The following is a 25,982-nucleotide window of genomic DNA, read 5'->3' on the forward strand; positions in this document are numbered from 1 at the left end:
GAAGATCTTGCCTGTGCCTGAATGCAAATCCGTCTGTAATCCCGATACTAATGACTTGGCTCACACTCAAGTTTTTCAAAGTCATAGATTTTGTTACTTGTGTTTGAAAACTGAAACTAAAAAATAAACTAATTTGGAAAAAGTCTCCTAATTGAATTTTCTGAAACAATTTAATTTCGGCCTATTTATATATATATAAAAAAAAAACATGTCAAAAGTGCTACTGAGTGATGCAATGGGCATTTAATACTATCTCAGGAGACTCTATGTAGGCTGATCGGATCCCCCTATACGCCCCTTTTAAAAAAGACAATCCGGGTTATAATTACAATTTGCTTAGCAGATGCTTTTATCCAAAGTGATCATCAGAGAGTAAGTACAACACTAATCAATTCATACACCTCCACTGAAGCAGCGGGAGTAATGTGGGGTTAAGTGTCGTGCCCAAGAACACATCAGACATGTTGCTCGGCTGGGGATTGAACCCTTGCCCTTCTGCTTGAAAGGCAACAACTCTACCAACTGAGCCACAGCCACAGGGGGTTGCATTAAACATAAGCTTAGAGTTTCCCTTAAGTTGTTTTGCTTCTTTTTAAAATTGTTTTGAATTGTTTGTTATCTTTAAGAATGGTTTGTGTATGTTTGCGGTTGTTTCAGATCTTTATTTGTCGTTGATGCCTGTCTCCTTGTTTTTATTGAGGCTCTCTGTGTTTTCATTTAGCATGTTTCATACTTGTCTGAGGTCTTGTATGTGGTTATTTTATACTTCTAGTCGCTGATTCTTAGCCCCCCCCCCCCCCTCGAGGTTTGGTGCTTTTATTTTGTCAGGGCTCAACAGGCCTGTATCCGGTGATTCACGTGAACTTGACGCTGTCGCTGGGCGCGTGCCTCCTCTCGCCGGAAGTGTTGGTCCAGCAGCAGACAGGCGTCCCTGACATTGTCATCTACATTCATCTCGTTCTTGTCTTTGAACAGAGTCTGTGTGAGAGGGTGACGCCGAAGAATTGTCAAAGAGACGACAACATTTAAAAAAAAAAAAGACAGAAATTACGTTTTAAAAAGAATCACAAGCTAGAAGCATTTATTTAAGCCCATTATCAGGAAAGAAAGCCCTTTAACCCAGACCTGTCTTAATGTGAAGACTTAATTTACTTACTCTAACCTCACTGCCACTTAAGACTTTCCTCCTGCTTATTTACATCCCTGCTGCCTTGGATACTCTCGCCTGCTTGTTAATATTAATTATTGAAAGTGAATGTTTAACTTCTATCTATCCTACCTAAAACAAGGGCAGAGTAGAGTGACAGTTTTAAAAGGCCATTATGCCGCACGCTGAAGTGGCCTGGCATGTGAAATGGGCTGTTGGTTAAATTAATGTTAAACAAAGTGGCTTTGCAAGAGTTACAGATTCACACTTTTGTCACATTTTTGGAGCACTCGGCTAACTCTCCTGAAGTCAAACGCATCTTCAGAGACAAACGGCAGAGCGCTTTCAACCAGCTCTTACTCATTTTCATTTTTTTTTTTTTTTGTGCGAGAACTGTGGAAATAAATCTGTATATTTTGTAATTGGTACCCAAAGACCATTACAACTTTCACTGAGGTCACTGAAGTTTAATCCACCACTTCAAATACTGAGCAACATTTTGAGTTCCTTTAGTGTGGAAAACTTTACAGACCGATAAAGCTTTTCTTCTTAAATGTATGCAGTGTGAACATTTTAGATATAATCTCTTTCTTTAAATTAGCTTATTCATGGATTACATGTTCAGCGTTTTTTATTCTATTTTATTTTTTACGTTATTGCACCATTAGTGTTAATTTTTGGTAATATAAAGTGTATATAAAATAAACATTCTGCAGACCAGCCACTTTTTTATTGACTCTAACTTTGGCCTTCTCAGTCCTATTGATCACTAACCTCTCATTGCAAATGTTGCATCACTTTCTATGCATCAGTGACTTCTGCCTTTTCCCTCTCCCTCCCACCACAGAGTGTGAGGGGTAGGTGGAGGTGGGGGGGGGGGTCAAAGGGAGGACGATTCCCCCCCTCCCCCTCCCAATGTGTCAACCATAATTAACTCTGCCACTGTTGCTCCACTTTGCTGGTTTTGCAACGTACTCCGAGCGTTAAAAAAAAAAAAAAAAAAAAAAACCACAGAAAAGCTTTGTCTGCTGCTCAGAGCGAGGCGGACACGTCTGCTGTGAAAAGAAACATCAACAAGTGTGAGTTTGTTCTCTGGTGGATTCTGTTTTCATACACACTGAGGCTGCATCACACAAAACACAAACACACTCTCATAAATACACAAACACACACGCAAACAACAGCTACTTTTTGCGGCACACTCAACTCTCCTTTCCTGTTCCTGTCGCAAGAGGCATTCTGAGAAATGTAGGAATCGCTCGGGGGGAAAAAAATTGACTCAAGGAGAATTCATTGCAGGTCCTGTGATGCTTTCAAGCTGCAACCTCCAGTCTGGATAGATTAAGCCATGAGGAAGTGCAAAATCCTGAAGTTTGTCGAGTGTCCGCTTGAGGCTGGCTCCAGGAACCCTGAAAGTCACAAACACACCACAGGCAAAAAAAAAAAAGCAGCAAGCTTTGATTGATATTGTGAATCTGTGGAGCTACACATAGCATTGATATGAAGGCAAACATTCTTATTATAGAATCGTACAGCTGACTGTTGCTTCGTCCTCCATTTCCATGTCGTTCTTTTACATCTCGCCTCAGGAGAACAACCTGGATAGTCTCTGATGTGATTGTCTCCGCTGTGAGGTGCATGTGTGCACAACAACATCAGCAGGATTTCGAGGGCAGCGCTCCTGAAATTCTCTTGAAATGCTCCCGGAGTGCACGGCTCTAAACGGTTCTTGTATAAGCCCCTCAATCTCCAGTAATAACTCCTGTTTCTATGGAAGACTATTTCCCCTGAAATCAGGGTGTGTAGGAGTTCACGCTCAGGCTTTCATGTCTGCAGTTAACAGTCCAGCTGCTTTCATGCAAACCTGCAGCACATTAAACCTGGACTGTTCCGTCCACACGAGGTGAGCTTGACATAATGTCTGCGCTGCTTTCCTTTGAGGGGAATGGTGTTTGAAATGTATTGCCACTTAGTGCTTCGGCTCAAAGCTGCAGACTGAGGAAATGTGCCATTTGAACTGAAGTTATGAGCGAGCAATCAGGAGAGTTGTGCTCTTTAGGACATTTCTAATTCATTACCAACACATCAGGGTTGGACAATTAGAGGAGAGTGTCAAATAAATGTGAGAAAAGGTCAAATACAGCTTGATGTAAGAATGGATATTGTATGGTTATATAATAATTTAAAGACACATCTCTCTGGTCCTATAGGATGATTCAGGAAACACTTTTTTTTTTAGAGCAAGTTACAAAGCTAATTTTCTCAGCTTTTTAGGGCACACTCACACTATGCAAAGATTTCCCGTACCGCGCTTTAGCACAATTGCCCCCCCCCCCCCTCCCCATTCCCCCGCTGGCCTGCACTCACTCTTCTTCAGGGCTAACCGGGCCTGAGAACGGTTCCATCAGTACATAACGTCGTAATGCAACACATGCATGGCTCTATGTGATCATGATGCGTGCTTACATTGACAAAACAGGCGTACTCGAGAGAGAGAAAAAATAAGGGATCCACGTCCGTACTACAGATTACAACATGGAGAACTTGACTACTTTACTTCCTCCAGGCGTGCCAGAGCCAAGGAAGAGCACTCACACCAGTGAGATGAACTGGATTTTAGGGGTTAAAAAGTGCTTGGGCACGGTACGGATTGCCTAGTGTGAGTGCGCGCTTAGTTAAAGGCAGGGTTCTCCAGATCCACTTTTTAAGATTCTGGTTGAAATTGTCTTTAGGTCCTGACAGACATTAATAACTCATGTTCTCTGAAAAAGGAACAAAGAAAATCCGTCATCTGTAGCAGTTTGTAAGCCTGTAAAAACTTCAACCAATGTCTGCCATGAGGTACCAATCTGATGAACCAATCAGGCGCCTCCCTGTCTCCCTGCTCGCTCTCTACCCCATGCATGCACTAGCCCACACTCAGAGTGCATGTAAGTGAGGGGGCGTGGCTTTCAAAATCAAAATAATGGGTACAATGAGGATAAATGTGCAAAAAAAACCAAAAAAAACAGACGTGTAACAGTAAGACATCTTTCATTAAATTCAACTCTGAATCGACTTTAGTTTTGGAAATAAAATGAAGAGGCAACAAAAACCAGAGCTCTCCGAGTTGTGACCTTGGAAGAGCAACACGTCTTTTTTTTTTTTTTCACACAGTCCTGCTGATGCTTGACCACGTCCTTAGCTAACAGGGGCATCAAAGCATTAAAGTCAAGACCATCAGAGCAGAAAGCGTTCACCTGAACGGACAAATCGAGGTGCCTTTGTGTCGTGCAGAGAGCAGGAGCAGCATTTGGATTAAGCAGCACGAGAAGAGATGAAGCCCTCCGTTCAGCGTCTACAGGCCGGTACTGGAGGTGTGATGATGCAGGAAATGTTTTCTTTACACTCTATGAAGTCTAAAGCCCATTATGGAACAGCAGAACAGGATGTAGAGAGATAAAGTCATGCTGTTCTCAAAAGCCAGAGGGCACGTATTGGAGACACAACAGCCCAGCGTGACAAAACAAAGCCTCCTTATTCACCTCCATTAGACCCCTGTGTGAGGACGGCAGGGGGGCAACACAGAGGGATCAGAAAAAAAACAAAGGACCCTCCAGCGCATCAAAAAACTTTGAAACAGTGTCCGGCAGTTCGCCAATAAAATACAGGCAGGCATGTTTGTTGGATTATTTTGTAGCTTTATCCACTGTTACCTGGCTGATGAGTAAGAACATGATTACAGCCGTGCCGCCTCTCATATAATAGCTGTTAAAAGACGTTTTCTGTTTTGATTGACAGTGTTATTTTCATCTGTCAATTCTTCAAACTGTTGAATTTAAATTGCCATCTTTCATCATCATTTCATCTATGCCCCCCTGAAAATTTCGAGAAAATGTGCAGAAGATGTCGGTTGCTTGTTCACACATGCACCTTTAAGGCCCTGATTCACCAAGGAGATCGTCGGCTGCCGGTCCTAGTTGGACCTGTCGGTGAGAGGTCGCCGCCCTACTTTTTGCAAGCGTGTCCAGCTCCGTCGCCACCCGTCGGCCTTTTTTTTTTTTTGGCCGATTTGACATGTAGTAGAATCTGCGTCAGCGGTCGATCAGAGGGATCTCTCTGATTGGCTGTTGGTTTCATTCATCTCCAGCTCTCGACGCAGGTTCAGGAAAGCCCCTTGAGCACGCCACTGTTAGTATCCATGCTTTCACCCGTTTGAGCGGTTTCTCCTTATTTGTCGCCTCCGCCTCTTCTTTTCTTTTTCCACTTAAAGACAAAGGGGCTGACAACGCCGTCGGCTGTAGTCACCCCTCCAGATGTGTCTGCAATGTGAACGACCTCATTGCATGGTTGGTTCTTCACATCCCCTGCAGGATTTCCAGTGTCTTAAACATTTATTTTCTTTTTTTTTTTTTTAACTCCCATTCATCATGAAAAAACGAAATGAGTGTTCAGTTATTCAAGTAGATGAGATATCTCTCTTGTACGAGTAGCCCTCATTCAAGTCACAAGAGAATTAGAGGTCACACAACATCACTTTCACAATCTCATCTCTCCGCTCTCTGTGGTGAACCGTCATTTCTAACAGGAAGTGGTCCCGAGCGAGGGGCCTGCACACGCTGTAATCACACACTCTAACCTCTCTCTCTCACACACACACAGAGTCACACTAAAGGAATAGAGACAGAGAGTATCACATTACAGCCAGTGTTTAATCGAGTATTCAATGAGTATGTTTTCTCACAAGGCATTAAATGTACAGCAAACTACCACTATCGTCATACATGGTGATGGGCTCACTCCATGCCGGAAATAATACCATGACTACATGTCCACTGCATGAACACACATCCTGATGCCATGCACTAATATCGACCATGAGCTGAGAAGAAAATGAAAACAAAGAAACGCACTCGCTCGTGTCCGAGCGCTTTCACGGGAAAACCATCACATAAAACGGGAATAATACGACGAGGGTGGCGACGATGTTATAAACAATGCAACGACAATAAGAAGAACAACAAATCGACGAGAACAATAACAGTATTAAAGCTTTTCATGACCATATCAACATTCAGTGTATTGGAAAATACGATCCCAATAGACTCTTTGTATAAAAAAGAAGCTTTTCAAGTCAGCATGGAACAAATAACAGTTCATTTCTGCGGGCGGGCGGGGCAGGGCGGGGGCGGGGTGGATGACAGGAGCGGGTGTGCTTCCATAGATTTAGGAGAAAGGGGTATATGGTGGTGGTGTATGTGTGTGTGGGTGTGTGTGTGTGTGTGTGTGTGTGTGTGTGTGTGTGTGTGTGTGTAAGGTAGGCAGAGGGGTCCAGGAGGAGGCGTGCAGGTCTATGTGGCGTAGCGTTTGGTCCACTGTTTGGCTATCCTGTCGTGCTCGGCTCTGTTGGTCAGGTACTGTGTGGCGATGCTTCCAACCAGAGGGTCAGCTGTCAACACAGAAAGACAAAAAAACATCAGCGTTTCTAGACGTTTGTTTCTTTACACTTTTTAAAAAGGTGTTCCTGGATTCAGGATATCAACAGAAGAGCGGAGAAGAACACACTGAGGAACAGAAAACTGAGTGCAGAAGTTTAATCCTGTGCACAGAGATCGTACCGGTTGCATGCATACGATCACCACTCCCCCCCCTCCCCCCCCCGACTCAATGGAGGGGAATTCTCCTGATTATATCCTGCTGCGTTCTCACATCAGCTCACTCTGACTTTCTGCAGAAATATTACTCGTGGGGGTCGCAGGAGAAACTCACCCTGAAAAGTTTGTCAGGCGATTTGTGCAAGTGTGAACAAGCCTACAAAAGACAGACACACAAGCAGAGAGATGAAGACTTCAAACATCAAAGAAGGTAAGATGCAAATCACGTCCAAGTTGGCTTTCAGCTGCATACGAAGGGAATAAAAAGAGCCCTGAGGCGTTTTTAAAGCACTCAAGAATCTGGTGTTCTAAAATGTAATTGGCAGATTTCTCCAGAGTCTTGGTGCAACTAGGGAGAGGGCAGAGACGTTTTCAATGTGTCTGTTATAGATAAGAAACAGTTTGTTTTCTTCATGTACCCTTATTCGATTTTTCTACTTTTATGTAGAAACTCGTACCATCCAAAGAGAACAGACTGTTTTAGAGACACTGAACGTTTTCAGGGTTCATTTTAATGTAAACATCCGATTGTGTGACGGAGGGAGGGGGAGGGGGGATGCTATTTCAGCCTTTAGAAATCCACATCTGTGACAGTCATATTTTATGTATAAGGACACAGAGCATGTTTACACAGTTCCCAGTCACGCTGTTTGACATCCAATTACCTGACGCAGCGCATCAGAGCCTAAAACGGTGCAGAAAACCTGCCGACGAGCACCTCTGCTCATCAGCATGCATGGGAATTTTTATTAGAACCTATGAGAAACCACAGGAAAGCCGTACGTCAAACAAATGGAGCTCCAGCTGCGGAGTGAAGCTTGTAGCGTGTGACGGACAGCGCCGCCGACAGCCGCTTTTATCGACAGCCGCTTTCATCGACAGCTCTGTAAAATGTGCTCGCTGCTGTAAATTACAGGTGATCATAGCTGGTCCAGCAGCAGCAGCAGCAGCAGCAGCCGTCGTGTCTGTTGATTCAAACCCGTACGGTCAGTAAACAGCCTCCGTTATGAATCCCCACCGGCTCCTCCATTGATCACGCTGATGCTCGACTCATCCTGCTGGTCAATTTCTCAGTGAGGTGACATAGAGAGGAACACACACACACACACACACACACACACACACACACACACACACACACACACACACACACACACACACACACACACACACACACACACACACACACACACACACACACACACAGCTCTGCTCCTGCGGGGGCTCGGCCACGTTGACGGAGCGGTGCGTTGAGCTCGGCTGAGCAAGCAACACAAACAGCCCTCCGCTCTAATCCCTGACAGGGTTTCAATGATGGGGGTTTTTACAGGCTTATACTCATATTTATGGATGAATGGATCCACACATATCACAGCGCGTTGGCCTGCAGCTGGAAGAATCTCACTTCTGATGTGACTGACGCGACGATTCAGGAAATCTTTCACAAGCCTAAGGTGACTTCGTGTCATGCTTCCCTTGTTTTACCAGTCTGTGCTAAAACTAAAAGACTGTCCTTTCCAGACTAGAGCTAAAAAAAAAAAAAGGTCGGATTTGAAGCTGCAGAAAAGGTTCTGTTCCACATGTAAGACTTCACATTACTTGAGCAGTATCTATGGTGTATTGTTGACGGCCAACAAGTGCAAACCCTTGAAAATGTTCTTCCACGTGAAGAACAGGTCCCTGGATTCAAAAACGTGCAAAATGAAAACAAATGCAATGACGGAAGCTGCTGAAGATGAAAAAAAAAGAAGAAAAAAAAAAAAAAAAAGTGAAGCAATATGTAGAAATTCATACATGCAACTGCAAGTACACCAACCCAGAAACACAGATGGCCATTTCTCAGCCTGATGGTCCCAACAGAAATTGTTTGGACTGTTGCAGCGTTTTTGCCGTTGTTGGACTATTCTTTTTTTTTTTTTAATAGTTGCAAAAGTGTGAAAAAGTGCTAGAGGATACAAAAAAAATGAGTGTAGGGGGACAGTAAGACAGTTGCATAATACTCAACAATAAACTAGAGGAGACTTGATTGGAGCCGTATTTTACAAACCTCTCTGCCTATAAGACCTCAACATTTGCTCACAGTTACTTTGGATGTACAGAGATGTGCATTTATAAAAACAGCCTGTTGGATGCTGGGAGAAAGAAGTGGATTAGTAGCTCACTGAGCCTTTACAATGATTGTTTTCAATGGATTGGGGATGTAGAGTTTTTTTTTTTGGTTGCTGTTGAAAAAATCCAGAAGATCAAGAGACAAATATCGGAACAGTTGGAGCAACACAGTGCAATCCCAGGGACAGAAAATGCTGCGCGAGTAGTTTGGAGTCATTTTAAAGCAATCTCAGCTCCTTTTTCAGGGTTTGTTTACTTGTTTTCAGATCAGAGCAGAGAGCGCACTACGGGGCGGCAGAGGACATAAACTGTTTTTATCTCACACATTCTGATATCAATCCAGATAGCAAAGCCGTCCTTTCAGGCGCGCTGAGGTTTGTGTTATTACAGGTTTGACAAACTGACACCCTCTGAAGCTACGGAGGGAAAAAAGCCGACACTTTTATTATAAAAGACTGGCCGGATAGCCGCACATCTCAGTCAGATATACGAGGCGGTGCAGACAGCAGACAGCAGACAGCGGCAGGATGAGGAATCCCTCTGGCTTTGTTAAAAAATTTAAGATGACTTTTTTGGACGTTTCACAGGAAAAGACAGAGAGGAAAAAAGGGTTGACACCAGACAGAGGCCCAGGGCTGGATTTGAGCCTGAGATACACTCTGACAAGGAATGTGACTGCTGGGTCGCCTGAGGTAGAAATGTGCCTGTGGGACGATGTGCAGGGCTCGGTGCGGCATGACGGCGGCCTCGGGGAGGGTTGATTAACTGTCATTCCATCGTCCTCCCTCCCTTTAATGAGCCACATGCCAATGATCTCCGCCTGCATGGGAAGGAGCGACTTCAGACGGAGGGAGGTGGAAGGATATTTTTAGGGTTCCCACATTCAGCTCTCGAGACTGGGTGCAAAAAAAACCAAAAAAAAAAAACTTAAACAAGTGGAGAAAAGTGCAGCGGGCGGACTGATTTTGATGAGGCAAGAGGCAGAAAGTGCGTGGGTAACAGAAAGGAGAGGTGGCCATTTTTTTTATTTTATTCTATATTTTGGCAGCGACGGGGGGTGTCAATCAAGCCTCCTTTGTATCGCACTTTAAAGGAATCGGTTCATTTCATCTCTCGCCTGCATCTGAAAAACGTGGAGGAAGAAGAGGAGAGGAAAAGCTATTCTCGTTTTTTTTTTTTCGCCCACGGAGGGAGAATATCCGACGTGAGGTTTATCAAAGAGCGTTCCCCACAGAGAGGCCACGAGCTATCATCAGAGGACTTCACCATCCTCACTATCGCTCGTTCTCTTCTGTTTACCATCTTTATTCAACTCTGAAACCACCTGTCATTCTGCCGCCCTTTTTAAGTCTCTCTGGCACATTTCTCACTTCTCTCTCTCTCTCTCTCTCTCTGATATTGGACTTTCTTTTTTAACAGCTTTCACCACCTCTGCTCGCTCAATTTAAAACCTCACATCAACACACATTAATCACGTTGCTAACGTAGGACATGTTGAACTGGAAAAGGGGGCTGGTTTTACTGGTCACATAAAAGACAGATTGAATTCCCTCACCTCTCGTTTCTTTGCTGTGCTGGTAAACTGAACCATTATGGATCCAATTAGCTTTAAAAATGTCTCCTCGTTGACCGGTGTCAGCTGTTTACAGGGTTGTGTTTAGAGCCAGCCAGGCCTGGTTAAATATTGATTTGACTGCAATGAAGGGAGCAGGAATACTCCGGCTCACTGTTACAGAACATCATTGTAAGACGGGGAGGGGGGGGGGGATGCAAATGTTATGTAAATGATGGTTTCCACACTGAGCTTGTATAAGGGATGGGAATAAAAGAGGAGACTGTTATGTTTGCTTTAGAAAGGCCCCAGTATGCTTCAAATGGACGTCTGAAATCATCTTTTTTAAAAGGCAGAGAAAAAAAAAAGAGAGTGTCTGTTATATGAAGTTGATCTTTCTGCAGATTCATGTTTTAGCAACGTTTAGAACCTGATCTCCATCCACACAACCACTCCTGGGCAAAAAATATCCCATTACCATTCATTTGCATCCAAGTCAAGTTCATTAAAATAACAATTTCCTGACAAACATGCAGCCCAAGGTGCTCCACGGGGGGAAACCAACTGACGCAAAATAAGAACATGAAAAGAGAAACGAAAAAACACTGTATCCCATGACAACAAACGGGGACATTTTTTTTAAAAACACAAGTCTTTAATTTCCTTTAACACATTTTGAGAGAGCTTGGTGTTTTGGAACCATCATATGGAAAAATGAGTTTTTGATCTGCTCGTTGTTTAACCCACTGTAGGTTTGTTTTACACCCACACGGTCTCTATGTGACTGGTAGATTCCAGAGGTGTCTCTCTAGTCAATTTGCATGTTCAGTGCCAATTTTAGAGTCTGTTGGGGCTCTCAGCGAAAATCACTTGCAGGGCCCTCAAACCAGCGTTTCTCACTATTATGTCTGCCACAGTGTCCCGATGTTTACTCCTCTTCCTCTTGCTGCTTGTTTCTTCTTTCTCTCCTATAGACAGAGAATTCCTCTCCGTTCTTCTTTGTTGACTTTCATTGACAAACTTTGGTTTTCACAGCAGTAATGCTGCAACGCTTAGCTGGGCGATGAGAGTGATTTCCGACTCTATCCACTGTCCTGTCTCTACAATGAAGGCACAAAAAGCCCAAAAATAAATCTTAAAATAAATAAATAAATAAAAGCCTAAAATGAGCAGCAAATCAACCTCGTAAAGGCAGTAACCTGTTGTTTGTAAGTGGTTCTCTCTATTCCTGTGTGACCTTGAAGATCTCCTGGGATCTTATGAACCCCTAAGTGCAGCTGCTCATGGCTTCACTCAGCTATGCTTACACTTCAGAAAAGGACCCGGTGGGTTACACAGGAACAACACCACAGCGGAGACGTAACGCTGCACATACGGAGGAATGGGTTGGTAATTCAACAAACAAGAAATTATAATTATCAACAGTCAGAACACTTAAGACGACGAGCATCTTAAAGTGTGGTACATTCCCTCAAACAGAGCTTCTCTTAGAGACACACAGAGAGAGAACCTGCAGGCACTGAATCCCGTCAGCAGAAGAAGAACGTTTATAGCCCTCACACTTTGTCTCTGACACTAATACACTGCTTTAAGGTTGTATGCTATTTGAGTCATCACATTAAAGAATACAATGGGACAAGGTTAATACATTCAAACTGCACTACTTTTCAACATTCAGAAGTAGAAGCTTTAATTATTTATTTCAACCTTTTTTATTTGAAAGACAGATTCCTTTCAGGTTCAATCAGTAAAATGTGTTTCCCTTCACAATGGAGGGAAAAGGAGTTCAACGACTCCAGTGGCCTTCAATGTTTTACTTTCCTTCATGTCGACTCGTGAATATTTCACTGCAGGTTAACAACTGAATGTTGGAAAGACATCCTTTATTAATCCCTCAAGGGGAAATTCACTTTTACAATCTGCTCTTGAGACATGCTACACACACAGTGGCAATTCTCGAGTCTGTTGGGGCCCTAGGTAAAATGTATTGAGAGCCCCCCCCCCCCCCCCCCCCCCCCAACAACTTATTTTACTCCCAGACAGATCATTTCTCTTCATCATCCTTCAGTGATTTTCATTGACAAATTTTGGTTTTCACGGGAGTAATACATGAGATGCTAAGCGGGGCAATGAGAGTAAGCGCGGTTAGATGGGGCCCCATTGGGGAGGTTTCCTACTGTCATTGCAAAATTTGCGCATTTTGTGCTACTGCTTGTGATTTAAAGTTTGTCAGACCTCGGGGGGCCCCTAAGTGGCCGGGGGGCCCCGAGCAGTTTGCCTGCCTTGCCTGTTGACAAAGCAGAAGCCTCTGTGCACACACATACTCTGAAACACACACACATCCACAACAGGATCCTGAGGTGAGATGTCAGAGTGGGGCGCTGCACAAGTGCAGATGAAGGAGCGTCAGAGAAGGAGCCTTGCTCAAGGGCACCTCGGCAGTGCTCAGGAAGTGAACTGGCACCTCTCCAGCTACCAGTCCCCTCCGGTCCCCAATCCAAACCCCTGCATCCACAGGCTTTTTTTTAAAACAGCAGGGATAAGTTGTGTGACACGTGTCCACACCACACCGCGTCTGCCTAGCACCATTGATTTGCACCTTTGGGTGATGCCGCCTTTATTCAATGTCTGACGTGTTTCAGTGGATTATTTTTTGTATCTGTGTGCTGTTCTATCCTTTGGTGTTACCTGCTGCTGGAATCTGAATTTCCTGAGGGAACCTTCCCAAGGGATTAATAAAGTTCCTGTCTATCTATCTATCAATAGGCATATCCCATACATTTAAAACTTATAGGAAAATGCACCAATTCATATAAGACACCATCTACAGAACATCAAGTCAATTTTAAAACAATCTTTTGAGGATTTTTAAGTAAATCCAGTACAGAACATTGAAACAGGGCCAAATTATAAAACTCAAGAAGACGTTATTTTTCACACATAACTGAAGCAAGTGACGTTACAGACAGTCTGTGTTTAAAAAGGTTACAGGAGCGTTTCCCTCTCTGTAAGCTGCACCGTCTGCTGCTCTGCACAAAGAGCATGACTCAAACCGCAAAAATGACACACTTCTACGTACATTATCCACACAGAAAAGACGTGTCAGTCAAGCTGTCATGGCTCAAATTGGAGGGCAAAATGACGGTGAGAAGTGGTGTGTGTGTGTGTGTGTGTGTGTGTGTGTGTGTGTGTGTGTGTGTGTGTGTGTGTGTGCTGCAGCTCTCACCAGGGTTGCAGTCAGTGAGCAGGGAGCAGATGGACAGCAGGACCTTGGAGATGGTGAGAGCAGGACTCCAGTTGTCCTTCAGGATGTCCAGACAGATCACCCCCTGGCTGTTGATGTTACAGTGGTAGATCCTCGTGCGAAACGTCACCTGAACACACACACACAAAACAAAGACAGTTAGAGCGATACATTTGAAAAATTTAACTGTTAGGTTTTAAGTCGACGAAGAAAGACATTGACTTGAGATTGACAATATCCTCGGGGTGATTCTTATAACAGCAGAATTTGACTCAATGCCTCCACCAACCAGTCACGCTGTTGTTTACATTCATCAGCGTCCTCCACTTCGACGAGAGGGCAACTGTGACAAGCTGAAAATGTCTAAAACCAATCCATTGCTCTGACGACATTACACACGTGAGCTGGCACAGCAGTCATTTACAGAAGGGACTAAATACCAGAGAACATCGATTGTGCACAGAAACGTTGTCAGTGCATGATGTTTGCAATTTAGACAGTGCTCGCTCTCTTTGGCTCGCAGCAGCTTCTGGTTAAAGACATGACTGAAGAGCTGACACTGGTGCAGTCGCGCTGTTCCCTCACAGTGAGGAGGTTGGAATCCCCGTCTGACAGGAGCCTCTCTGTGTGGAGTTGCACGTTCTCCCCCGTGCATGTGTGGGTTCTCTCTTGGTACTCCGGCTTCCTCCCACAGTCCAAAGACATGCTCGTTAGGTTAATTAGTGACTCTAAATTAGCCGGAGTTGAAGGTGAGTGGTTGTCTCTCTGTAATTGACTGGTGAAGAGTCCAGGGTGTAACCCCGCCTCTCATCCAATGACAGCTGGGATGTCATTATAGACCCGGTGGAATCAAGAAGTACTGAAGTATTGAAAATGTTGACAGGGTAACAGCAACACAAGCAGCACAAGCTCATTAAGGAGTGACCTTGACCTCTGCTCTTCTTGAAACAAAGGCTGACGAGGAGAGGAAGTCCAGGCATGCTTCTGCTTCCTTTGTGACTGCAGCTTGCCCTCCTTTGTTTGCCCTCCTTTGTTCCTCCCGTAATTTATCCTCTCATTAAGTCTCCGTTCCTCCCTTCGCGTCTCTTTCTTAAATGAGACAAACAACAGTCGCGCTCTGCCCTCATTCCTCGCCGCTGGTCTTACTTAGATAGAGCGACAAAGAGGACACATTCAGTGACGTGAAATAAAATGCAGAGACGGGGCGTTTGAGGGGTGATGGGACGCGTCCCTCCTCTCCTGTTCTTACACCTCGGCTCAGATGGGTTAGCGGTGGCATGCTAGTGTTGGCAGCCGATGAAGGGGATCCTTGGCCCGTCTGTGTGGTCTCATTCATTATCTGTCTGTAATCCGATCACAGCTGATGCTAATAGATAACGCTGCTTCCTCTGCGTTACAAAAGGTCTAATCTTGCATCCACCCCAGGAAAAATTTTGGGTTAAGTTGGGAGTGAAAAAATGTGGCTGTTTGCATTTTGTAGCAAGTTTTGTGCATGTGTGGAAGCAACATATGATGACTTATTTTTTCTCACACTGTGCCTCCTCAGAAGTCCTCTAGCCCCCCCCCCCCCCCCCTACACCCTTTAAGGGAGGCATGCCTTACACTTTGAAAAAAATCTGCTATAAATAATACTTTAAGGAAAAATCTAATATCAAATGTGATCAAAAAACATCAGCAGGCTTCTCCCATAGCACATCAGCGCTAAGCTTCCTGTGTACATCATTCACATGCGATCATATGTTTCAGCACATGTGAAAACGACTTTTGAAGAGCAGTAACACTCGTGAACAAAAATAAGAGACAAAAACAAAAACCACGGCCTCGAGCTGAAGCTGCTACAATTCTACATCCAGCTTTGACGGTCTGCAGAACGAGCTTGTTGAAAAAAGTAAAATAATCCCCTCTGTAATTTGATCCACTTATAATGTCCAAAAATCTCTGACAGAAGATACAAGTCATGGTCTTGCCAACGATTATGAAGATGTTTTAGCTGGTTTATCTGCGACAGAGCTATCAGGACCTTTTTCTCTTAATTTACACGGACTATGTTTCACTTTCATTCTGAATAAAGGAGATTAAAAGCATTCAAATTGACTGATAATTCTATTAAAAGGCAGTCATGGCATATTCTTTTAAAAGAGAAAGAGTAGAGAGGTTGGGATCGTTAAAGTGCTGATCGTCTGCCGAAGCTTGACTTTTTACTAAACTTGAAACAGCTTTTATTTCACAAAGTTTGCGAATGAGAAGGATGTCACGCAGAGCAAGATAAATATGCAAAAGAGTTCAGCTCAAATCCAGGATGAAATATGCTTTGATAGAGGGAATAGTTCTGTTACATCTCAGACTACTCCGCCTCCTCGTCCTTTTCACCTTGACTCTCTATCTAAGAGAATCAGCGGCCGTCTTTAACTGGCCTCATCGTCCTCACATTAGCCGTGAGCCAGCGGACTGAGCAGCTGCAGCTGTCGGCTCGGTGGCTGTGAGCCGGTGAGCTGCTGGATGGCACGGCTCACAGCCAGTCTGGAAAAACATGACAGCAGGAGGCCAAGAGTTTAGACGAGCTCAGTTTCCCCCTCAGCGTGGACTGCCAGGAGAGAGGGGCCGGTCGGGGAGGAGGGGGGGGAGTCATGATTCGGACCAGGCTGCAGATTATACACACAAAGCTGAAACAATAATATATAATAATAATAATAATATTCTATTTTCACTTTCATTTCCCCCCGTAACTGTTCAGTTATAGGTCCCATTACTGTCATAAGTTTCAATCAGAATGTGAATACTGAGAGTAAAAATGACTACCAATAAAAATAATGAAAATCCGATTGTTTTCTTCTCTTTTTTAATCACTGATTAACATTAATTACCATTAATATTGATATAAATATCTGTTTCTATGCCACTGACTCGGTTGGTTAGCTTCTTGTATCTGAGTTCGAGCAGCAGCTCCTCCTGCAAGTTAAAAAGACCATTTAAGTTAATGTAGTCTGGTGCGTAGACTGTTAATAAGAATGGACGAAGCCTGAGTGACATTCCCCCATCTGTTCCTGCAGGGGGCTCTGGAGGCTCATCAGCAGCAGCCACCATGCTGGAAATCCTGTCTCAGTCTAACTTTGAGTCAACCTAACGACAGGCTGAGAGCTGGAGTTAAGGCGGGTTTTAAGCCTCTTGACAAACCGTTACATCACGCCCACCTGTCAATCATGTCAGCTACGTTCCTAACTATGGATAACACGTGTTGTTCTCTAAATCAAAACAAATACATAATTAAAAAAACAGGCTGTAAACATGTTAATTTAGGCTGTAAAAACGACTTTTCTGGCTGTGGTGTGTATGTGACTTCTGGGGCTCCTGAAGCCAGCTTCAAGTGGAAACCACAACGAACTGCAGGATTTTGCACGTCTGCATTGGCGTTATTGTTCATCACTGGAAGTTGCCGCTTTGTCTGGTGGCTTTAAAGAGAGTCAGCACTTTTACATGATGTAAAAAAACAAAAAGTCTATTTATTGTGTTAGCTTGACTGAAATTGCTGAAATTGTACTTAATGGAATTCCCCCAAGTCGGACAAACACTCCTAGATAAAGCGCTTGGGGATCAATTTGTATCTGCCTCAGGGCCGGAGTTTATTGTGTTGGTGTTGAAACAACCTGAATTATTTGTGCTGTCTTGACAAATCTCGACCACATTTTCAGCTTATTGGTCTGAATGGTCAACATTTACAGTAAACAGGACACGCATGGATGTCTTTAAATAGTTCCTGGTTTACTTTTTCTGTTTATTTTTTTTACAACATGTGTCTGTAAATAGTTGATGGAGGTTAGCCTGTGAGTATTTTTGAGGGACATGAAACCAGAACCCGGGGCAAAATCAGAAGCAGGACTCAAACCGAGAGAGGGAGAGAGAGAGAGGGAGGGAGGGAGGGAGGTGGCAACCACTGTCAGCCAGTCTACTGTGTAAATACTGACACACACTTGCATCAGCAGAACACACATGCAAACACACACACAAACACATTTACCCACAAACCCACAGCCTCACTGGAGGACAGCCAAATGCGGAACCCGAGCAGCATGTATGACAGAAGGAGACATAATAACGAGAATCAGTTGAAGGAGAAGTCGTGTGATATTCTGGATTTTTCTTCCTTTTTTGCAGCTAAAAAAAAAAACACAACAACAATGAATGTTTCATTCTGACGAGTATTGTGTTTGCATCAAAGACTATTTCATCTTCCTCCTTTGTGTCATAGGGCTCCATTGTTGTTCTTTAATAACACATGAGCAATCCACGCTGAGGCACGGGCTGAAGTGTTCCTTCATCATCACCATGATGAACACACACTTGTAGTTTATTTTGACTCAACCCCACACAAACCCAAAATTAAATCACCTCTGACACATTCCCCAATGGGAACTTTTTTAGCAACCAGTTGAGACACCCACTGCTGGCCATTTGCAAAAAAAAAAGCTGTTTTAGGTTCTTTTGCATTATAGCTTTGGAAATGCAGAGACTATATAAACTGTTTTTTTATAGTCTGTGGGTTTAGCTTGAGACAAGCAACTAAATCATTTGATTTTATCGACACAATGATGGTCCTTACGCACCACTTAGGGGGAGATTTAGAGGGTTGACTGATGAAAGTTGGCACAACTCTTAGCGTGATAATGTTGCATCAATCTTACATCTTCAGCAGAGCCTGTGAGCGGAGTGGAGATGTGAGAATATCCGCTTCTCTCACTCACAGAGCTGTTTGTTCCCTCCGCTCCACCGCTCAAAGCCGTTTCAGGCTGATACGCTCCATATTGCTCTGAGCTCAACTCACATTTCATACTGCTCCGCTCAAATCACTCACCGCTCGCTGCAAGCAAAGAAACATACCTTTTGTAAACTCCACTGTTGAGCTTACAGCAGCACATTTTTGACAGGTTGTGTGCAATACAAAGATGCAGACACTCGAGTTCAGGTATGCTTAAAGCTCATGTTGCAAAGTCCACGGAACAAAACTGCAGAGGATGAGGCAAAAACAGCACCAGATTCCATACTGGATAGTGTGTGCAGGGGAAGAAGAAGAAGAAGGAGTCTTCTGTTATAAAAACTGTTTCTGTGTTAACATTATTGATGTTCCCAGCAGACTCATTTCCTAGTCGGTTAAACAGATATTAAATTCAGACTAAAAATACAAGATTAAAGGTAAAACAACACCAAGAAAGTAGGCAGGATTGAGAACAATATATTTAACATTTTCTGCGGTTAACAATGTAATTTGGTATGGCTAATGCTAGCAGCAGTGATAGCACAGCCAGTCTCTGTCCTCCCTGCGAGTTATCATCCACACACCTGTGCTACCTGTGGTTACGGTTGCTTTGGTTGATATGCAAGTTTAACCTGACACAGCCTGCAAACATTTTTTTTTAAATTTGTTTTTAGATCACACCTGTTTCCGTTCACTGTCCTTGTTTACATCCTGGTTGTAGAGCAACATCCAAAACAATAGAATTTCCCTATAATTAAAACATTAAAGCATTAAAACAGTAGTTATCCGCTCATTTAACATTTGTAAATATTTATTCTCTCATTGTTTTCAAAGCTTTCTTCTCATTTATTTCTCGTCATGTGTTTTTAAAGCTCCCGTGAGGAGATTTCTGCTATTCACACAACAGAATAAAACAAATACTGATGCCTCTGTAAGAGCTACAAAGGTAAATTAGATCATCATCAAGAAGACTGGTAACTACTTCTTCATTAATTACAATGTCTAAAACTGCTGCGGCGGGGTACAGGTGCCAGATGAGCTGATGAACAATCGTTGACAACATGCTGCAGAAACACACTTTTGTTTTTACATTTTCTGCAGCAAAGATTCACAGTGAGTGATTCCTTTGACTGGCAACATAAAACAGACTGAGATTTTCTGTTCAAAACACTACTTCCACATGTACAAGGCAAGATCAGCAAAGACAAAAGCTGTACAGTCTGTCCATAGGGGGGGGGCGCCAAAATTCACAATAACAGAAAGTTCCAGACAGGACCTTAAATATCTTTTTTAAATATTGCTGGAAAAAAAAGGTTTTTCTATCTCACATTTTCCGCATGATTTTTATTATTTTATTAAACACTGTTTGTGTAACGGCAACAATAAAAAGTGCGGGCCAATCATTCATCATCAGAGCAGCTTCAGTGCTGCTGTCGGCCATTATTCTGTCACCGTGCTGGAGGTGAACGAGCCTTAAACAAGTCATTGTTGTGAGACAACTGTGTGGAAAGCTGACTGTCGGGACAATGGTGACATTGTTCAGAGCTGTGGGTGAAGGAGCGCGTGTGGAGGGAGGGGGGCTGGGCTGAATAACTATAGGGCATCACTCTCTCGCTCACTCACTCACTCACTCTCTCACTCACCTTGGGTGGTTTGAAGGGGTAGTCTGGTGTGAAGGCGATATCCAAGAAGAAGACCCCTCCCTCGTACACGGAGCCTGGAGGGCCCAGGATGGTCGACCTCCACTCGTAGATGTTGTCTCCTTTAGGACCGGCACTGTGAAGTAAAAAAAAAAGAGAGAGGAGAAATGTAATTTAAGAGCAGCGAGGAAAGTGTACCTTCTAATGGTGCAACTGGATTCAGTGTGCGGCGGTGAGGGAGAGAATAAATAAAGTGAGAGATTATCAGCTGTTCAATCAGCCGCACAGAGCTGCTGTTTCAGCCTCTTATCCATTAGAAGATTATGCTCCAGTGTGTGTTACAAAGACTGCGCGTGTAGGCCGGGAAAAATGATGAGTATGATCAGTGTCATGTGGATGACTGATCTGTCTGGGATGTGAAGGCAAGCATGAAACACACACCGACCTACACACTACACACACTACACACACACTACACACACACACACACACACACTCACACTCATAAACAGGAAGGTGTTGAGCAGCAGCAGCTCTGTTTCCTCGGTCTTCATCAGCGATTCACCGCTGGGCAGCTGGCTGCTGCCGAGCTCCATTGTTACCTTTATTCTCGCTACAAAAACACATGCGCGCGCGCGCACACACACACACACACACACACACACACACACACACACACATACACACACACACACACACACACACACACACAAACAGACAGGCATGCACACAGCTGCGAGAAAAAGAGGCTCTAATCCAATTCCATTTTCTATTGGAATTAAGCCAGATGCCCCTGTTGGTTCCTTGTATTACTTTTACTTTCATCATTTACACACACAGATAAAGGCAGAGGAAGGAAGAGAGGAAGTGTGTGTGTGTGTGTGTGTGTGTGTGTGTGTGTGTGTGTGTGTGTGTGTGTGTGTGTGTGTGTGTGTGTGAAAGAGAGAGAGAGTGAGGCACATAAATGTAAGATGAGAGCCTGAGTGGAGTCGCTCATGTGAAACAGCAGCCTGTTGTAAAGCACCAGGCCTCTGCAGACCTATTTTTTGTCAGCGTGTGTTTGGACACAGAGAGGAATTAGGGGAGCGGGCCGGAGGAAAAGATGCCGGCATGTTTCCCTGCTCGGATAAAAATAGTCCGGAGAGCGATCGCGCGATGGGGCCGATGGGAGGACGGGAGGGAACCGTAAATCGCTCTGCTCAGCGGGAGGCGGCGCCCCGATCTGACTCCGTGCAGAAATCTACGCTTGTGCGTCAGGGGCTGACGGTTGCAGAGCAGCAATGACAGATGGGGTTCAACCTCGATACGGTGAAGATATTAATCTTTCATTATCACAACAGCTCCAGTCACTCAAGTACTTAACCTCAATGCTTCAAACATTTTATGTGTGTTTGTTAGGATTATTAAGGTTGTTACAATGCCAGAGTTTTGATGCAATACTACTTGAACTTGAACAACATCAACAAGTTTTAGAGCAACAAAAACAGAGGTCCAAAGTACCCGGTATTGGATAATTTCTTGTTTCAGTGGGAGTGAAGGAAATCAGAAGAGAGTGGGAAATGAAACGTGGCAAAGAGCTGAGGGTTGGAGTCAATCTCAGGCAACTCAAGAACTAAAGCCTCTGTATGCAGCGCATGACCAAAACGCTTAGCTCACAGTCGCCCCGAATTCTTCTTCTTTTTTTATTACCAAAAAATTACAAGCAAACATTTGCAGTGTCTGAATTGCACAAATACGATTGTTTACTCTGGTCTTTCTCTCTGTCTGTAAAAGATACAAACTGATCTTTTGCAACTTCATGAGGCGGCAGCACGACCTGAGTATCATCAGCATTTACAGCCCTGAGAAATTAAAAAAAAGACTACTGCTGCTCTCTCTCTTAAGACTGGTGCACTCTTTGCGATTGTAGAAAAATAGTGGTGAATTGGCAGCGTACACTGAGCGACGTTTAATATCGTTTATTACACACGGCCACGCTCCATGACTTGTGTGCTCACTCTGTACGACCTGTCTGTCGGGCACAACCAGAGAGCTCACACAGTGTGCGAGTTAAATCAGGACGGAGCACACACAATTGATACAATAGAAAACTCCAAAACATGGAGGTTGATTTCACTTGTCTTTCTACCCATGGCTCAAATACACACTGGCAGAAACACTCCGACTCTCTATCTCACACACACAACCTCAGCGATAAACACAAGCTTACTCACAGATAGATATTAAAAGATATGCCAGCTGAGAGTCCGCAGATATTTCTGCCAATGTTCATTTCAGGTTCGGAGAAAAAGGAAAACAGATTAAACAGGCATGCCTGCTGATGCCACTGTGATTTGGACTGATTTAACAAATTTCCCCCTGGGATTAATAAAGTATTTCTGATTCTGATGCTTCTGATTGGACGCTGTCTGTCTATCTGTCCCAGCGGGGAATGCTCTCACGGTGAGAGTGTGTGCAGTCATAGTATTCAGGGGGAAAATTCAAATCCTAATTGCTTGGAAACATTGGAACGTTTTTTCCAATGCCATCAATTATTGGGCGTAAGGCAAGCTCAGGTCGATAAATGCTGCTAATAATAGTTTCCCTGTGTAAGACCAAATAGAAAGATCAATTTCCCTCTTCCCTTCTTCCCTTTGAGAGAATCCACAAAGTCAAGTCTGTGTTCTGTTCATGTTAATGGAAACCAGCATGTAAGAGCAACTGTTGGTGAGCCAAATCCACAAACTACCAGTGTTGGCCTCGAAAATCAAGCCATTTGTCAAATCATATTTAAAAGCAGATGTTTGAAAATGCTCTCCAGGCCTCTTTAGGTCCACCAATCCCTGGTGTTCTCCCCGTAGAGTTCCCACAGTTCAGCCTGCAGCATCTGGAAATATTTTAAGTCCCGCCAGCACCGCCTCTTTGTTCTGTTCCTGCAGCCTGGTACTGCTCGCTCCGGCAGGGAGACGGCATTCAGGATCCAGAAGAGAGGGGATCAATATCTTCTGCCTGAGTCTGTCAGAATGATGGAGAAAACAAACCTCCACGAGTCACCTCGGTCTCCACTGCTATTAAAGCATGGCAACATCACTGTGTTAATATTTAATAACTGGGAAGTTATCTTTTAGAATCCAAATGTGAAGCAGAGGAAAATAAGTGCTGCTTATAATGAGAGCTGAAATGGGGATGATGGATCCGGCTATTTCCCACGGTGTCAATTTCCACACTGAAGACATTAATAATGAGCCTGCAGCACTCCCGCTGGAGGACGACTATAATTAAGATGAGGCTGCTTCCTCTCGCTCCCTCACAACTGTGACTCCTTCATGCAGCCTAACAGTGACCACTGGAAAAATAAAAAGTTAAGGCCACGAATGAACACATGGACGACAGTGAGTGAGTAGGTCAACTTGTTAATTTTAAAGCCCATTAAGGGAGGTTGTAAGCCCAACAATAAATCTTTAAAATAAGAAAAGATGACTGGTTCCATTAGAACTCTACATCCCCACTCTGCATCACACACAGTTAAATGTCATAGGTCAGAGTAAAGTGAGGAGTTTGCTCTCAAACAAACTCCTCAGTCATGCATAATTTGTTCCTGAGCAAACTACAGTCTACTGTAAAGCTGGATGTGTGGCGACAAAAAACAGCAGCACAATTCAAGTATTCTAAACTCCCCACAGCGAGATACAACACTAAGGCGGCTTGTTCACGCTCGCGGGCCTAAAAAAAAAAAAAAAAGCTGCATGTGTGAACGCAAACAGAAGAACTTTTCACTCTGACTTTCTCCTGCCTCAGAGTATGCTTTAGGGCAGCAGAAGCTCAGTCTGTATGGGACTCGGGTTGAGAACCAGAGGGTTGCCGGTTAAAGTCCCGGTGCATGGAAGATGGTGTGGTTGCTGGAAAGGTGCCAGGCCACTTCCAGAGTACTGTCCATGTGCAATTGAGCGAGGCACTGAACCACCAACTGCTCTTAACGCTCTTTCATGTGCAGCCGCCTCACTCTGTCATCACTCCGTTAACGCATGTCCATATTGGTCCTGTTTGTGCATGTGTGTATTTCGGGCTCGTGAGTGTGAGCAGCATATCTCTGAGTAACCAGTAAACCAGAATTTCAGGTTGTGCTTCCTGCAAAATTGAATTGTAAATACACAGATTGGGGCATCTATATTATGTTGTAACAGAATCAATATTAAAGTACAAAGACGTATTGACAAATGAATAAATGAGGTTGTGCTTCAGGTACAACATACAGTAGTTCAATATGTGAACGGGACAATATGGTCTTTTGCATCACATAATACTTGCAGGGATTGTGCATTTGCTGCTTATGGCTGCACACTTTTTATTGCACATTTCTTCCAGGAATTCAAGCGTAGATCTTATTTTTGGAAGACTGTAGAAATTCAATATAGTCTTTTTCTCACCATCGACTGCAGTGCCATCCAACACTTTTATATCACTGCTCGGGTCCCCGACCCCTCCATCTTAGACCGACTTTCACCAGTTCTTCCCTCTTTTGTCGCTCTTCCTGAAAGCTATTTTTTACTCCGACACGGCACACACACACACACACACAAACACAAATACAAACACAGGGCTTCATGAAAACAGGAACTTTCACTGGTGGATACGGAGGGGTGGAATCTGCTGCGTTTCCTCGCCCAGGGCCACGGAGAAGAGCTCAGCGAACAGAAATAAAAAAAAAAAAGTCTCTGCTTCAGCACAGAAACGCTGAATGTGACTAATGTTTAAACTGAGTGGGTGTTTGTCAGTCGTGGCTGAAACTGTAGCCGTAATGTCCTGTGACAGCTTGTTAGGACTTCACAGAGAAACAGCAGAATACTTAGTAACCCAGGGTGGTGAACATGTCAGACTGCTTTTATAAACATTTATTTAGCGGGGAAAAAGTCGAGCACTCTTTCACACATACTCCCTGCTATGCATTCAGACCCAATCACAGCAGCTGGAGGCTCAGTGTCCCACTCAAAGGCAACTCCACAGCAGTTGTTGTGTTGCTCTTTCACTTTCCTCCACACGCGTTTCCTGACACTTTGAGGATTAAGTCACAAGAGGACTGAATTTAAAATGTTGACGTTTGGATATCGACTCATGCTTCTGTTATGAAGACAACAGAGGCTCATAAGTTAGGCCATGTGTTTACCTAGACATTTTTTATGAGCCCCAGTGTATTTTTCCACTTTCAAATGAGGTGAGTGTTTGCAGCAGCAGGCAGCTGGCTTTTTTTGTGCGGCAACTCCGAGCGCTGTAGACGTCACCGGCACTCTTTTCAAAATGTACGATATTCCCAGTATTTTTGTCTCCTATGGATCGTGCCCTGTATCCACATGAATGAATGAATGAATGGACGTTTTTTTTTTGTTTTTTTTGGTCTTTCATAAAAAAAAACCCAACAAGAGTCAAAAATATTTGTGTAAATAAAACAAAACTCTTTAAATGCTTACACTCGTCCATTTCACACAATGCAATTCATACATCCTCCTTGCTCCGTGTCCAGACTAAGTAGGAGGGCAAACAGCCTCCGTTTTATGCACATACTGAAAGGGAGAAAACGATCTCAAATGTAAAACATTCAGGAAAAAGCAACAGCAACAGCTGACGTTTGTAAGTCACTGTTGTCATAAGAGACAAACATGCACGTGCAGCGCTATTGTTCTCAGCGCACAAGCCTTCCAGAGCGCACAGCCAGCGCTTTTCTACCCCCGGAAAAAAAAAAAAACGCTTGGTGGACTCAGGGCCTAAAGTAAGTTTTAAGGACAATTTTGGTAAACCTGGGAAAATATTGTAACTAGGAGTGGGCACAGTTAGTAGACTAAATGTTTCAAGTTTTCACCCGCCCTAACCAACACTTATAAACTGATTCAATAAGTTATGAATACTTCATCAATTCCGGCCCGCAATGAGGAT

The 25,982-nt window shown here is 43.8% G+C and overlaps 1 protein-coding gene across 1 annotated transcript in view; it reads right to left on the bottom strand.

Annotated features, from left to right (window-relative positions):
• Positions 1-5,819: 5,819 nt before the first annotated feature.
• The window catches only part of LOC109987068 (ubiquitin-conjugating enzyme E2 E2), a 63,391-nt gene continuing 43,228 nt past the window's right edge, over positions 5,820-25,982 (bottom strand). Inside the window, exons 4-6 of the mRNA XM_065948148.1 lie at positions 20,079-20,211; positions 13,668-13,815; positions 5,820-6,575 (exon numbers count right to left, since the gene is read on the bottom strand). Of these exons, the coding sequence (XP_065804220.1) occupies positions 6,478-6,575; positions 13,668-13,815; positions 20,079-20,211 (379 nt within the window). The 3' untranslated portion in view covers positions 5,820-6,477. The remainder of the gene's footprint in view (positions 6,576-13,667; positions 13,816-20,078; positions 20,212-25,982) is intronic.

The sequence above is a fragment of the Labrus bergylta genome, chromosome 19 (genome assembly GCF_963930695.1).
Source record: "Labrus bergylta chromosome 19, fLabBer1.1, whole genome shotgun sequence".
Taxonomy (NCBI): domain Eukaryota; kingdom Metazoa; phylum Chordata; class Actinopteri; order Labriformes; family Labridae; genus Labrus; species Labrus bergylta.